General features: G+C 38.8%; 1 protein-coding gene across 1 annotated transcript in view; it reads right to left on the reverse strand.

Annotated features, from left to right (window-relative positions):
* The window catches only part of MANBA (mannosidase beta), a 75,143-nt gene that overhangs the window by 43,666 nt on the left and 17,874 nt on the right, over positions 1-13,603 (reverse strand). Inside the window, exons 4-5 of the mRNA XM_015828381.1 lie at positions 10,922-11,092; positions 5,834-5,957 (exon numbers count right to left, since the gene is read on the reverse strand). Coding sequence (XP_015683867.1) covers positions 5,834-5,957; positions 10,922-11,092 — 295 coding nt within the window. The remainder of the gene's footprint in view (positions 1-5,833; positions 5,958-10,921; positions 11,093-13,603) is intronic.

Below are 13,603 nucleotides of genomic sequence, written 5' to 3' on the forward strand. Positions count from 1 at the left end.
CTCCTCAGGGTGCCGTCGGCCAAGCAGTGTCGGCTGGCGACCCCCAGGGGGAGGGCCTTCTCTGTGGGTGCCCCCACCCTCTGGAACGAACTACCCCCCGAGATCCGGACGATTCCGGATCTCCTAACTTTCCGCCGTGCCCTCAAGACATGGCTTTTTCAGCAAGCGGGTCTGACCTAGGGTGAATTTTAAATAGGGAAAATTTTAAGGATTTTATCAAGACACAGCAACAAATATTTGGTTTTTAATTGGCTTTTAGAGGGGAAATGTTTTATATTGTTTTAACATGCTGTGAGCCGCCCTGAGTCCCATGGGGAGAAGGGCGGCATATAAGTTGAAAAAATAATAATAATAATAATAAGCCTGGTAAGTCAGAATGGTCTCCCTGAGCTGGTATTCTCTAGAAATGGTGGACTACCATGCCCAATTTCATTGGGGATGGAGATTGCAGGTGAACAGTAACAAAACGGAGATGCACTACTTTTGGGGGGTTAACGAACAGACTTTGTCTTTCGATGGCCTGGCAATGGCCACACTCCAATAACAACAGGCAAGGTCAGAAAAAAAAACATTGGCCACTGCCACTGACTTCTCTCTTCAAACAAGTATTGGAAAATTAGATTCATGCTACTGAAGTTGCTCATCCATTGACAAGTAATAATAAATTGAGACATAGAAGATAAATGCTGTATCAAGACTATTATAGTTACAGCAACACAGAAGCAGCCTCTTAAAATTCTTTTCCTAATTTGCAACTGAAGGATTCAGGATGGAGAATGGAGAACAAAATCTCCAACAATTCTTCAAGGGCAAGACTGACACTTCGGAGTGAGAAGAGCATTGCTAATGGAGGAGAAGTGAGAACAAGGAAACCAGTAGCTTGCTAGAGAGATTATTTGCAACGAAACAGAGGATATTTGCATGTTCCTCTCGGCAATCTCACCATTAAATAAGTGTAAAAGTATTGCATTTCATCAATATTTCTCCTCTTTTAAAAGATATCTCAAAACCAGATAGGTGAAGATAATAAAAATAAAAGGGTTTTTTTTCTGCCTGACACCAGCTGTACTTAATGACATCAACCATTGGGGCACTCCCTCCCCTACATTTGCACTATTTTGAGGAAAGATCTTAACTTTTGGACAACACAATCACTTTAGCAGAACAAACGAATGCTGCATTCAATAAAAAAAATGTGTGAAAACATCTTCTATGCTGCAAGGTTGTGAAGTGGGTGAAATGCTGGAGGAGAATGAATTGAATCTGTTGTGTCTGAATCTTTTCTCTTGTTCACTCAGGTGTGCTGGACTCATCAGTATGCTGAAAACTGATGAGAAAAGATTTCTGCAGCATCTAAAACAATCTTCCAGTTCAATTCATTCAATCAGAGTATTCCCAGAAAGGGTTCAGTATTCTGATACGCCAGAATAAACCGTACTTTGCTGAAGCTTTACCAATTACCTCTTTAGCACACAATAGGCAAATCCTATGAATCAGTAAATGCGGGAAGCATTTCTTTTAAAGTACAATAGGTTTATGTTTCTATGTGCACTCTTACCACAGCATATGGCATAAATGTGCTGCATTTATAAAACTGTACAAATATAGAATTTAGAGTCCCTTGGACTGCAAAGAGATCAAATCAGTCAATCCTAAAAGAAATCAACCATTTGTTCTTTGGAAGGACAGATACTGAAGCTTGGATCACAAAATGACAAGAGAGGATTCAATGGAGTGGAGTGGAGTGGAGTGGAGTGGAGTGGAGTGGAGTGGAACGGAACAGAACAGAACAGAACAGAATATGGCAGTAAAGTAGGAGGGGTCTTCCTAAAATCCATTCACATCTCCATATTTAAGCATGTTCAGCTCCGGATTGTTCTGGCTGCACCACAGGGCCAGTTGTTCAACCTCCAATCTACCATATATGCTGACTCATCACCATCTCAATTGAGACCAATGTCTGTTGTATCATCTGCAAACTTCAATACTTTAACAGAGCGATCCTTAGAAATGCAGTCTTTGGTGTAGAGAGAAAGAGATGGGCCATAATTAAAGATGGGCCATAATTGTCCATGGAGTGAGTGAATTATATTTTTCTGTCACAAGCACCTACTTGGTTCCATTCATATTAAAATTTAAAATTCAGTTATACGTATCTTTCTCTTACCCTTGAGAATTCTGGCATCTGTATCTTAGAAAATTTGGAAATGACTCTTTTAAAGGAACCTAATTACATGAACAAGATCAAAAGAGGCCAATTATTCCAGTCACTGTCTGGGCTACCTGAGTATAATTTTCATGCCACTCCAAATATTTGCATGACTATTTTAGACATTCAATTGTTTCTTATTATTTGCTCTTCTCTTTTATGGACAGCCATCTGTGAGTTCTTCTCCAGAAGCGCCCAAATGGACTAATGGGAATTGAAACTGGCTACTTATTAAGGTGATGCTGGGAAACTCATAATTTTGCTTTGACAATCTGACAACTCTAGTTGTGTAAATTCTGGAATAGGTTCAAGCTTTTTCCAGAAGCTTTGACAGCTTATTTTTCTCCTGTATCGTCCATATACAGAGGCCAAAGGGGTTGAGTGTTTTACCAGCAGACAATATTCATACACATGCTGAATTTTCACCCAGCAGGATAGAAATACTCCATTTGTGCAACAGAATGCCCTTCACAGGTACGCAATGACTCTTGCCTGAAGGAACAAAACACCACAGGTATTTATGTTTTGCAACCTTGAAACATATTATTAAATCTACACATTAAACATATGGCCTAATGCAATTGCAGAGTTGGAATTCAGTAATATATATTTTGCATGCAGATGTTATTTCCAAATAAGGGTGGGAAATTCCAAATATGTTCAAACAATGCTTTATCAGGTAGTTTAGGAATGGGAAGTGGCTTTTATTAGCTGTGGATCAAATGGGGGTTATGAGATATTTTTATTTCACATTATAGAAAATCTGCATATTCTTTGCTTTAGTCAACTCATTGTAAGCTAAACTACAAAAAAGTGGCCATCAGTGACAGGAAGCAACTTGGTAGATTTGGACAAGAACAGAGTAGGAAGCCTGATTGTATTAAAGATAAACTATCCTCACACCTTTGCTTAAGCTATAAACTATTGGAAATCAAATCTGGGGGGGAAACTCAGATATTCACAATGATGGTCTATAGTCTCAGCAGCTCCTGCTTGAGAAATGCACAGATTGAACATAACACATGTCAATAGAAAAAGTAATGCAAGATAAACAAGTTATGCTATAATCTGTCCTCTCTTCTCCCAAAGGCCTAGGATGCAGCTAAATTAAGACTGCTCTATCTCAAAAATGGGTGATCTAAGAGGTCACCATGAGTGTCAAATTGAGGGCAGCACTAAGTGATGGACTACTCAGAATTAGTAAAACTGTAAAAAAGACATTTAGCCTTTTTCTACATGCTTGAAAACTAAATTTTGCTTTCAAAATCCAGTCGGTTTTAATTTTTTATTTCTAATCTAGTGCTTCTTATTCTATAAAAAACTTCAATGGAACATCACCTTTTCAGACACAATTAAGAAGAAAATGTTTTCAAAGTATTTTTTAAATATTTATGAACCTACTCTCTGCCCATCCCCTATCACGTTTTGTATTTCTGTTTTAAGGCAATATTACCCACTACTATAATTAACTAAAATCTATCCTCCAAAAACAATAATAAAACATATAAACTTGTAGGAAGATGGAGCCCTGGGATATTATTCTAGAATCAGCTCTAATTTTGCTTTAATAAACTGCCTTAAACTGAATTTATGTCTATCAGGTCACTAACCTCAGTTACTTCCAATAGCATCTGCCCAGAATTTCAAAGAGAAACCTTTGACAACACTACTTACTGCAGTATGACCAGAAACATTTTAAGATTTTGAGAGCAGCCTGCAGATGCTACCACAAAAAACGGCCACCACAGAGAAAAGGGAACTTGCCTACTCACAAAATGATTACTTTTATGAGCAAAGCCAGAAGAACAACTGGTGAGATTATTCTTGGCTGTTCCTCTCCTGATCAACTACCACCTTATTTTGGTTTTCTAGGCAGACCAACTTTCAGACAATCACCACCTTATGTGTTTTCAAAGAATGCCATGGCATAGAGCCTTGACACTGGCAGTTTGCTTTGCAACATGATAATCTCTGATTTATCTATTTTAAAATAATAGCAATAGCACTTAGACTTACTGTATATATCGCTTCATAGTGCTTTAAGCACTAAGTGGTTTACAGTCAGCATATTGCCCCCAACAATCTGGCTCCTCATTTTATCAACCTCTGAAGGATGGAAAACTGACTGAACCTTGAGCTGGTCAGGATCAAACTCCTGGCAGTGAGCTGAATTAGCCTGCAATACTGCATTCTAACCACTGTGTCACCACCACTCAGTAATAGTAAGAATAATTTTTAAAAGTCAAATGGAAGGTGCTAGGCCAGGGATAGGTAACCTCAATTCTTTTATGACTGATGGACTTCAACTCCCAGAAATCCTAAGTCAGCTATGCTGACTCAGGAATTCTGGGAGTTGAAGTCCATGAGTCATAAAAGAGCCGAGGTTGCCTACCCCTGTGCTAGGCAGTCTACCAGAAGTACAAACTCTTTCTGTGCTTAATGTAGACACCTGATCTTCACTCCTAAATCCTCATTTAGATACTGAGAGCCCCTATAAAAATCATTTATTTTCTATTTTCTATATTTGGATTGTAAGAGTACCCCTCCCTGATTACGTGTATTAATGTCTCATTTTTGCACAGCTGATTCCAGATACATTAAAAGCTGATTCATGTGCTGGCCTTGCACTTTGAGTAACCTTTGTATCCAGCTTAACACACTTTTATCATAAGCCTGTATTCAGGAAAGCCTTCATAGAACATGCAGAGCCAAGAAAAGGAATTTCCAGGAGATTGGGCAATGAGCTGACAAGCCGAGAAAGACAGACAACATCTGTTCAAAGCACAGGAAGTAATATGACAGGTCCATAGTGAATAAGCTGGAAACAAAGTATACTGATAGCAAGTGTTTTCCGGTGAGACCAATCTATCAGGGAAATCTGGTCTATCCCAAATATGGGACGGAGCATACTGCTTCCGCTTTTGCCTTTCAGCCCCAATCTAGGAGCCTTCCCAGGCAGTCGCTTCTGCGACAGACTATTTGTGTGTTAAATTTAAATTTACTGACAAATATAGTGATAGCAGTTAATATGGGGAGAGCAAGAAGGTTGTTTAGTGAAAACAAGGCGAACAGGCAATGTTCAAAGTTTGTGATACAATATAATGAATCTAAACCAGGGGTAGTCAACCTTGGCTCTTTTATGACTCGTGGACTTCAACTCCCAGAATTCCTGAGCCAACTGTGCTGGCTCAGGAATTCTGGGAGTTGAAGTCCACGAGTCATAAAAGAGCCAAGGTTGACTACCCCTGATCTAAACCAATGGGAATTTGAAGAATTTACCCAACAGTAACTACTGGAAATCTTCATAAAATCAATTCTGTATTTTTTAAAAAGAGGTAAGGACATAATTGAAGACAGATCGCTAAAAACATTGGCTTTCTTCATAACTAGAAACATGAGGAAACAAGAAGAAAAATGATGGGAATTCAATGGTAGGAATGAACTATTAGACAAAAGAAATTCCAGGCTGACTAGAGAAAAAAAAAGTCAATGTTCTATTACTGCAGATGGCTATTTTCAGTCAAAGTTACATTAACAAGAAAAGCCATTAGTTGCCTTTAGTTTTAAGTTTCAAAAGGCCACTGCTTCCCACATTCAGTCAAGACTTAAGAAAGCAAGACTTACCATAGAAAGGAGTCACAGAGAAGTAGACAAGGTGATAAAGATTATATACTTCAATTCTAACGTCCTTCCAAATTCCCTGAGTAGGGAAAGAGGGGCCCCAATCCCAGCTAAATGAACACTGCTCCTGAAATAAATTAGACAAAATGCAAAGTGAACTGCACAATGAGCACCTGCAAAAGGAAGAACACCAGATTCTGCAACATTCATCCACAAGGGGATATGCATTTTTTTTAAAAGACATTTCAGTATTGCAAGATTGAGATATGGCCACCTCATGCAGCAAAACTGAAGGTGGAGGCAATTTTTGGAATTTTGAGGTATTGTGGTGAAGCAAAAGGTTTATTTACAAAGAAAAAGATCACAAAACAGGACTGAAGGTTGAAAGTGAATTGTGGGTTGCTCACACTTTTAGTTTTGTAAACAAACTGCATTTCTAACCCATTCTATCTCCAAAGGGAATTATTTATTATTATTGTTGCTATTATATTTATGCAAGATACACAGATACACTTCGTCACATGCTAGTTGTCAGGCTTCATTTCAATGTACAGAAAGCTGTCATATGACTTGCCACATGAGGCTACTTTGAAAGCATGTTAAGTGCTACATTCCATTTCAGGGTTATGGCAAATTTCTATGTTACCTGCAAAAGAAAAAAGTATAGCTAGAACAGCAGCAACGGAGGTTTTTATTCCTGAATCCATGGTTCCTTAATTTCAGCTCCCGCAGAGAAAAACACCGTACCACAAGATTGGCACCGTAGCTCATGACAGGCCCCTGAAAAGCTCCTTTACGACTGTCAAATTTTCAGCTAATTAGGGGGTGAGTTCACACTATATGGCCGTCGTTTTAAGAAGTTTGCAGATTTCGATTTGAGAAAACAACATTTAAAGTTGCTATTTTCTGCAACTTCACCATGCTTCTGAAATAATATTTGGAGGCCCATATCATCAGTCCCCATACGCACAAGCAAACAAACAAAAATGTTGGGCAGCCAACCGAGCAGAAAAGACTTGGTTCCACTTAATTCCCACTTTTGAAGAAAACCACCCTCAGGAGTTTAGCTTTCAAAACTAAGCAATTTAGGTTTAATATAATTCAGTAATCCAAGAATGAGACATCAAGAATCAGATTATCTATGCAGCCCCAAAATTTAACAGCCGTGCTGCTTTCCATTAACTTTACATGAGTCCCTTGAACTGATCTATTAACTAATGCAAAAAACACATTCACTCAGATGTGAGATTCTGATCACATGAAAACATTCAGGGCAAAAAAGTTATTGACCACTCCCTGGTCAGTACTCAAAACATGGCCTCATAATTCCCACCTCTGGGCATGCAAGTGACCTTGCTAAAGTTTTACACTGTGACCTACCATCTAAATTTATAACCCTAATAATCAGTAGCTGAAGCATACTAATTTTGGCAACTTGCCTCATTTGTTCCCTATATCCCAGGAATTGGCTTGCCTGCCAGTAGATCAAATTACAAGTAATGTGAAGCAGGCATTGTGCCTATTTCTAGTTTATAATCCTGGAAATAACCATTTCTTAGAACAGAGGTTCTCCATCGCCATCCCAATTACCTTCCAGCTTGGTTGCTGCTATGATGCAAATGTTGAGTTTCAAATCTATACAAGCAACTGGTATTAATACAGCAAGGGAAATAGTTTCAGACCAGAGTCACATACCCTTCTAGATCCTAAGTCTGTATGAGACAATGACTCTGAACGTTCCCTATGAAATGTAGGCAACAGAATCGCCATAGGCAGATATAAAATATCAAAAATGAAGCCATGAATCCAGTCTTCATGTGTTATAAAATCATTATAAAATTTGATCATCAGAGGAATGATGTAGACATTTAGTGTAAACTCACTATTATTTATTTATACATACATACATACATACATACATACATACATACATACATACATACATACATACATACATACATACTTTGTATTTCTTTATTGTCCATCTCCCTCATTTTCCTGGAACTTCCCCTCATTTCATTTCCATATCCCTGCTCTATCATCTTAAAGGTTAAGTTTACTCAGTGCTTTTTTTCTAAAAAAAAATAAATGCCGGAACTCATACACGTCATACAACTCGCCTTGCCTACCCTACAAGGTTCCATCCAAAAAAGGTGCCGGAACTCCGTTCTGGGCGTTCTATGAGAAAAAAAGCCCTGAGTTTAGTTATTTTTTAATAAAGGATTAATTTCCTCACTTTCCCCTCATTTTACTTCCATATCCATGCTATATCAACTTAAAGGTTAAGTTTATTTATTTTTAATAAAGGATTAATTTCCTCACTTACTTATGTATACTACTACAAAGTCAGTGTATAATAGTAGGGCAGAGAAAACAAACCATCAACAGGACAGGTCTGATTTGCAGAGGGCCTGCACATTGGTGGTTGACAATTACTTCCATGTAATCAAAATGTTGTCATTCAAACTACTGATACTTATCACTGAACTGGCCTGCCAAGGTAGAATGCAACCGTGCCATTTTTCTTCAGTGTTACCAGTGTGCCACGAGCTGCTTCAACAAGGATTTTTTTTCAGCCTCTTTGAACTCAGTTCACTCTTCTGAACCCTGCCATTCTGAGTAACCAAATACTATTCCTATACAAAAGAGGCTGTGATACAATTTATATACTCCAGGGTAATCAATCTTTTCAACTGGCAAAAGCACTGTTAAATTCATACATATTTAAATGTATATGTCACCTTTATTAAATTAAAATGGCTGAAATTTCAGGAGAGAGACAAACCTTGAAAGATCTAGGTTCTCAGATGGGATCACACAAGTACTTGGGTCACTTGTAATTCTCTCTCATTCTCTCCTACCTAGGAGAACCATGCTCCTGTCCCAGATGAACTGAAGCTTGTGGTTCTAAAAGTCACAGACACCAACCATGGGCACTGCACATTGACGTATTATGCCTGCTTCTCAGTTAAATGCAAAGAGCAGGGAGTTTTTAAGGATTCACACAACTGGCCCATGCACACCTATGAACTTATTTTTTATTTATTTCTCACCTTTACTATTTTTTATAAAAAACCTCAAGGCAGCAAACATGCCTAATACTATTCTCTGCTCCTATTTTGTCCACAAGACTGTGAGGCAGGCTGGGCTGAGAGCAAATCACTCTTGGCATAAGATCATTCAGCTGCCTTTCATATCTAAGGTAGGACTAGAGAATTCACAATTTCCTGGTTTCTAGCCTGGTGCCTTAACCACTAGACCAAGGGTCCCCAGTCCGTGGACCAGTACTAGGCCGTGGCATGCCAGCAACTGGGCCGCACAAACAAGCAAAGCCCATCTGCGGGATGCAGGCAGCACACAAAACCACGTCCCCTCCGGTCCGTGGAAAAACCTCTCTCCACGGAACTGGTCCCTGGTGCCCAAAAGGTTGGGGACCTCTGCACTAGACCAAACTGGCTCTTATCTCAATTATAGCAATTAAAGCACATCACATTCACAACGGTGGACATACCTTTCTACTCTAGGATTGCAATCCTAAATAATATATACATATGAGGGAGTAGGTCACCTTGAACACAGAGGGACTTATTAGGTCTATTTGTACGTCTCCTAACAAGACAGACTATAAATGTCTTTGTTCTAAGTGACCAGAAAATTTATGTAAAGATCGGTAATACTGACTTGACTTATTTTCGACAACCCTTAATAGGAGATTATTAGGAGTTTATCTAGGGTAGCAAAATAATCCATTGTGAAGGGTCTTTAACAGTCCCGTCGAACTTATTATAAAATAGTTTGGAACAGGGGGAACAGCAAATGCATACAAAACTGCTTGGCCAAGATTCTTACAAGTGTGCCAGTGTCTTCTGGGACTTTGCAGAGTCAGTTTGCATCTTTTCTCATTGTTGAAATTCTCTAGTGGAACTTGGTCATAAAGCACCATTCATGAAAGGAATAGGGGCTGGATAATTGTTTTAATCCATTCTATTTCAATTACACCAGCTAGGAACAGTTTACAGCTGACTTTTGCTGGCATGGATTATATGAACTCTCTTGTTCTCTATTATTATTTTGTTATCATTGGTGCTAAATAATCTTTTCATTTTACTGAAAACTCTTCATTTCTGTTTCCAAATACTGTATGTCTCAATAAAGTGTGTTATATACTGTAAGTGAGCTTTAAATAAAGGAATTTTTTTTAAATATTAACTATGTAGAGCAGGCATGTCAAACTCGCGATGTCACGTGATGTCGCACGACGTATCGGGACTTTTTCCCCATTGCCGGCAATGGGGTGGGCGCTGTTTCAGTGTGACACATCCGGCCCGTGGGCTGGTAGTTTGACATGCCTGATGTAGAGTATTAGAAAAGGAAAATAAAAATCTATCAGCTACAACTACATCATGAATTCTGCAAATATATTTCCTGTCATAATCTAACGTATGCAATTCTATATTTTACTTTAAGATACGAATAACAGACTATAAAATGTGCTTATTTTCTTACTTCTAAAAAGGAATCACAGCTATATTTAAAGTTCATAGTTGGGCATACCATAACTACAATCAACTAAAATAAAGACAGTCCTTGTTTAACAACCACATTTGGAACAGGCCATTCTATCACTAAGCAATTATTAAGCAAATTATTAAGCAAATTATTATGATGGTCATTAAGCAAATCACCCAGTTATTATGCAAGACATCAGTGGCTACAACTTGCAATTTCACTACCGGCTTCTCCATCGACTTGTTGGAAGCTGGTTGTGAAGCACTCAAATGTTGATCATGTGACCATGTGGATGCTGTGACAATCATTAGCACAAGGACTAGTCATAAAAGTTACTTTTTCAATACCAGCATAACTTAGACTGCTCATTAAACAGAGCAGTCATTTAGCAAGGGCTACCTGTAACAAAGAAGTCAAGGTACATCTCATTGCTTAACCTTGGCTGGACCTATGAAAGTATCACTTGATTATAGATTATTAATAGATATATTTAAGTGACGTTCAGTTACCAAACAAGGATAGGGTAGGGTTCACTTCCTCTGATCATCATTATTATAACCTACATGCACCCAGCAGTATTACCTTTCTGATGAAATTCACGTGACATTCTCCTTTTTGCACAGGTGGAGGACATTCTGGAGGCACTTTGTATGCTTGGTGATTTTTATTCTGTTGGGCAGCATACAAAATAGCAGACAAAAACTGGACTTGGACTGTGTTGATCTCCTTGATCACATTAGTAACATCAAATTTCTATGTAGACCAACAAAGAGAGAAAGGTTGATTATAGACAGATTAATTCATTACTCTGGTGCACAGAATCATCTGTATATTGGTTCCATTATGTGTACTAGGATTCTTCTGTTTATAGATGTATACCACATATGTGGTCACTGTTAAGAAATATGCATGATTTGCTATATGATTATCTTCACATTTCTCCAAAGGAAAGGAACTCCAAGGAAAGAATTTTCTGCATCGAGCATAGCAAACCTTCTGGATAATAGCAGCTGCTGATTTTGCAGTGATATTACCGGAAGAGGTGCTTTTCAAGCAATGCTAAGCTTTCTGCAGAGGTGGTTTAAAGAAGGTAATGAGAGGTAATGTGAGACTAGGCCAAAAATACTCATTTGATGCAGAAATAAGAAGAGGGGTCAGACAGGGATGTATTCTGTCTCCACTGTTGTTCAATATCTACTCTGAGTCAATCTTCAACGAGGCACTGGAGAACATCGATGTTGGCATCAAAGTAAATGGTGTTTGGATCAACAAGATATGCTGATGATACAGTTCTGCTTGCCAGTAAGCATGAAGACCTTCAGCTCCTCATCAACAGAGTCACAGAAATATCTGAAAAAATACGGCTTGAAGCTTAACACCTCAAAAACCAAGATCATGGTCATCAGCAAACAACCCGTTAATTTACCACCAATAAATTCAGAAGGAATACCACTAGAAAAAGTTGAAAGGATCACACACCTCAGTTCTAATTTACATGAAAGCTGGGACATGACCACTGAAGTAAAGACAAGGATAGAGAAAGCTTGAACAGCATTCTTCAAAATGAAAAAGCTCTTCTGCAGTCACGACATAAGCCTAAGACTGAAAATCAGGCTTGTCAGATGCTATATTTTTTCTATCCTGCTCTATGGAGTAGAGAGTTGGTCTCTGACAGAAGGCCACCTGAAGAGACTAGAAGCATCTGAAATGTGGATTTACAGGCCGCTGTTACGTATAAGCTGGGTTGACAAGATCAAAAATGAGGAGGTGATAAGTCGCCTGGGAAAGCCAAGGAAAATCATCAAAACAATTAAAAAACGAAAATTAGAATATTTCGGACATGTGATGCGACACCCAGAAAAATACGGCATACTCCATTTAATCCTCCAGGGAAAGATTGAAGGCAAACAAGGTCCAGGCAGAAGAAGAACATCGTGGCTTCAAAATCTAAGGGACAGGTTTGGACAAAACTCAGCAGCACTTTTTCGTGCGGCTGCTGATAAAAACATGATCGCCAACGTCTAATAACGGATATGGCATAAAAAGAATGAGAGGTTTTTTGCCTCACAGATGCCTTGTGCTCCCATTTCTATGCTCTTGTTATACTGTTCAAACACAAGAGGTACGGCACCTAAGAGCTGTTCCTAACACTGGGTTACCCCATCTTATTGATGACCCAGATAGTCATTGACTGGCTTACTCATTTCATGATGTTGTTGTGGAACATCAAATTAATCTGCAATAAAACATCTGGACAGTCATCAATCTGGAGGGGAAGATGCTTATAGTGATGCTACATTGTGGGCAGGGTTGGACATGATTACCTCTTAGGTCCTTTCTAATCTACGACTTATGACCTATGATGTCAGTGTGGATGAACAGGCTAACCTAATTTGTATGATGGAGATTTGGATGAGAAATGTAAGTGGCCCAGATTTAATCAATTAAATATGTCCAAATACAACGTAAATAGGTTGGGTGTGTTTGTAGAGTTGCATCCATACCCAGAAATTCTATTCCCATCACCAGGAAACTACTCATTTTGCAATCTAGATATAAGGGCTTGTATTTAATCCTGGGTTGAAGGGATAGAACAGGGTGCTACTGGCATACTATCCACTTTGTTGTCCAGTAGCCTTTCTGTTTGAACTGGTAGGGACGATCTCCAGTGTGGTGTTGAAATGTCATCCCTCTTCATTTGGGCTTCAGTGTGCATTCTGGGGACTCAAATTGACCAGTTCAAGACTTTGTGTTCTGTATAACAACTAGAGGGCTTTCTCAGTACATCAGGTACTTTGCAGGCAAAATGGTCATGTTATTTTTTGCTTCTGAGCAGTTAGACAGAAAACCAGTGGCTGGAGCTGTGCATGTTTTTCCTTTTCCATGGAATTGTATCTATTCTAAATACAATTTGGGTTGACTATCACTCCTGTCTACAGGAGTGGGGAACAAATTACAATGGTCTATATCCCCAAAGATTTATGAGAATAAAGCACTTCTGACTTCTTTTGAGGGATTTTTCAATGCATAAAATAATAGAAGGGACTGTGGAAATCTTCTGTCCTAATACCTTGGCCAGGCAGGAATCCTCAGACTCTACCAGACAAATGGTTGGACAACCATTTGTTTGATAACCATCAGTGATGGATCACCTACAGATCCAGGAGGCAGGCTGTTCTTTGACTTGATAGCTCTCATGGTCAGGAAATTCTTCCATATTTCAAGATTTAGTCTGAAAGCTTCAGCCTCCTAGGTTTTGTCATA

This window comes from Protobothrops mucrosquamatus, unplaced genomic scaffold (assembly GCF_001527695.2).
Source record: "Protobothrops mucrosquamatus isolate PMUCROS unplaced genomic scaffold, P.Mucros_1.0 scaffold_224, whole genome shotgun sequence".
Classification (NCBI taxonomy): Eukaryota; Metazoa; Chordata; class Lepidosauria; order Squamata; family Viperidae; genus Protobothrops; species Protobothrops mucrosquamatus.